General features: G+C 29.9%; 1 protein-coding gene across 2 annotated transcripts in view; it reads right to left on the bottom strand.

The window, feature by feature from the left end:
• Positions 1 to 185, bottom strand: part of LOAG_11378 — a gene marked incomplete at its 5' end in the record, with an annotated part of 7,044 nt that extends 6,859 nt beyond the window's left edge. Inside the window, one exon of one of the 2 annotated variants that reach the window (XM_020448343.1) lies at positions 44 to 185. In XM_020448343.1, the coding sequence (XP_020306335.1) occupies positions 44 to 179 (136 nt within the window). The remainder of the gene's footprint in view (positions 1 to 43) is intronic. The other variant, XM_020448342.1, reaches the window with a different exon arrangement.
• Positions 186 to 1,907: the final 1,722 nt, after the last annotated feature.

Here is a 1,907-nt window from a genome sequence, read left to right as displayed (position 1 = left end):
AAAAAAAAAAAAGAAAAAAAGTGGACATGAAATAGAGAATTACCAATAGATGAGATGGGTAAAGTGACCGGATAGAAGGTAGCCTGTGGTGTAGTGGACGATATTGTAATTCCTTCTACTTCTTTCGACTTCTCATCACCTTCTTTTCCATTCGAAGTTAGGGCAAAAATTTTTGTCATCTATAAAAATAGAAATTTTAATTATAAAATATTAATTCACATTAATCACTAACTACAACTATTAACGAATCGAAGAAAATTTAAAAAGCTGGAAAAAAAAATTGTTAGAAAATGAACACATCGAAATGAGGAAATGAAATGTGAACTTTCAACTTTATCTAAATGTGTATCATTTTCTGAAGATGAAATGAAAGTTTTATACAAACATTCTTTTTGTGTATTAAACCATAGAATAAGTCAAATTGTTCTTTTCTCTCTGTTCGAACTATTATTACATCTTGAAGTTGATAGAATGCATTTGAAGGATTTTTTTTCTTTTAAAATTAGAAATGAACTTTTTTCTAATTCGACAGAAAAGAGAGGAAGAAGAAAGAGAGAAGGAAAGTGAAGAGAGATAAATGTTTGGAGATGGATGGGTTAATGAGAAGTTCTTAACATTTTCTCAGTAAATAAGAGAAAATGTTCGTTATTTCAATGTATTTATAAAGAAAAAGAAAGAAAAAAAAACTATTTGCTGAAAGGAATGAGAGAACAAAAGAAATTAGTTTGGCCGGTTTAAAAATAATTTAATAAATGAGCAAGAGATGGTATTAGTGTACCATAACTCCAACTCAGTTATATGGATACGGTAAATGGTATGATGGATCAAGGTCAGTTTTCCAACTACATTCTTTTGATAATTCTAATATCGTATCTTAATCAAATGATGAAGTACAATTTTCTATCTACAACAATACAGAATGATAAATATCATATTTGTAAATTTTATATGACAAAAAATTTCATATATATATATATATGACACACTGAAATGTAATGTTATTAGTGATATGGAAATGAATATTGTATGAAATGGATGGAATAAAATAACTGAAATGCGAGAGGTCAAAGTTTACAATACACCATCAAAATAATGATAGTAAAGATAGATAGTTAAACAGACTGTCACAGTTCCACGAACATCAATTGTCATTCACTACTATTATTATTGCTTAAGCAAATTAATCACACTCTTTAAGTATAAGTCATTTACAAGTCTATCTAAATGCTCCATTAATGTAGAGATATGTAAGCACATGGCGCAACTGTCACAGATGCATTATTAAAATATAGCTTTAGTTTGATATGTTTAATTGTTCGCTACTTCACTTAATTCTCTCCTATGTAGTACTGAAGAAGTGAGTAAATCAGGTAAATTATGGGATAAGGTTGGGAGAAATTCAAGTAGGGATTCGTAGTCAAAAAAATTAACAAAACATCACATAACTGACAGTCCTTCGTTCAAACGACGACGACGACGACGAATGTTTGTTGTAAGACGACAGATATGAATGTGAAGAGAGGCGAACTGTTACAAATGCTAACAAAATGGGTTGGGTAATGTGATGGATTGATGGGATAGGATGGAATAGGAATAGGGTAAAGTAGGTAAAGGTAAAAGTAAAGGTAAAGGTAAAGGTAAGATTGGTAAGTAATGATGATTGAATGTTGCTTACCAATATTACCACTTTTAAAAATAATAAAAAGAAGGGGAAAATTAGCATTAATAAACAGAAAGAAAATTTGATGAGCAACTCTATATATCGTACTTCAATCATTTCGACCAGTTAGTTGATTAAATTTCTTCTGGCAAACAGGTTCTTCCTGCTATACCTTTTACCTACCTTACCTTATCCTATCCTTTCCCTCTCTCTCTCTCTCTCTTGTCTATTTGAACAAAAAAAATTT

The sequence above is a fragment of the Loa loa genome, assembly GCF_000183805.2.
Source record: "Loa loa unplaced genomic scaffold supercont3.68, whole genome shotgun sequence".
Lineage (NCBI taxonomy): Eukaryota > Metazoa > Nematoda > Chromadorea > Rhabditida > Onchocercidae > Loa > Loa loa.
The sequence above is the reverse complement of the archived record's forward strand: the minus strand, read 5'-3'. Positions and strand labels throughout refer to the sequence as shown.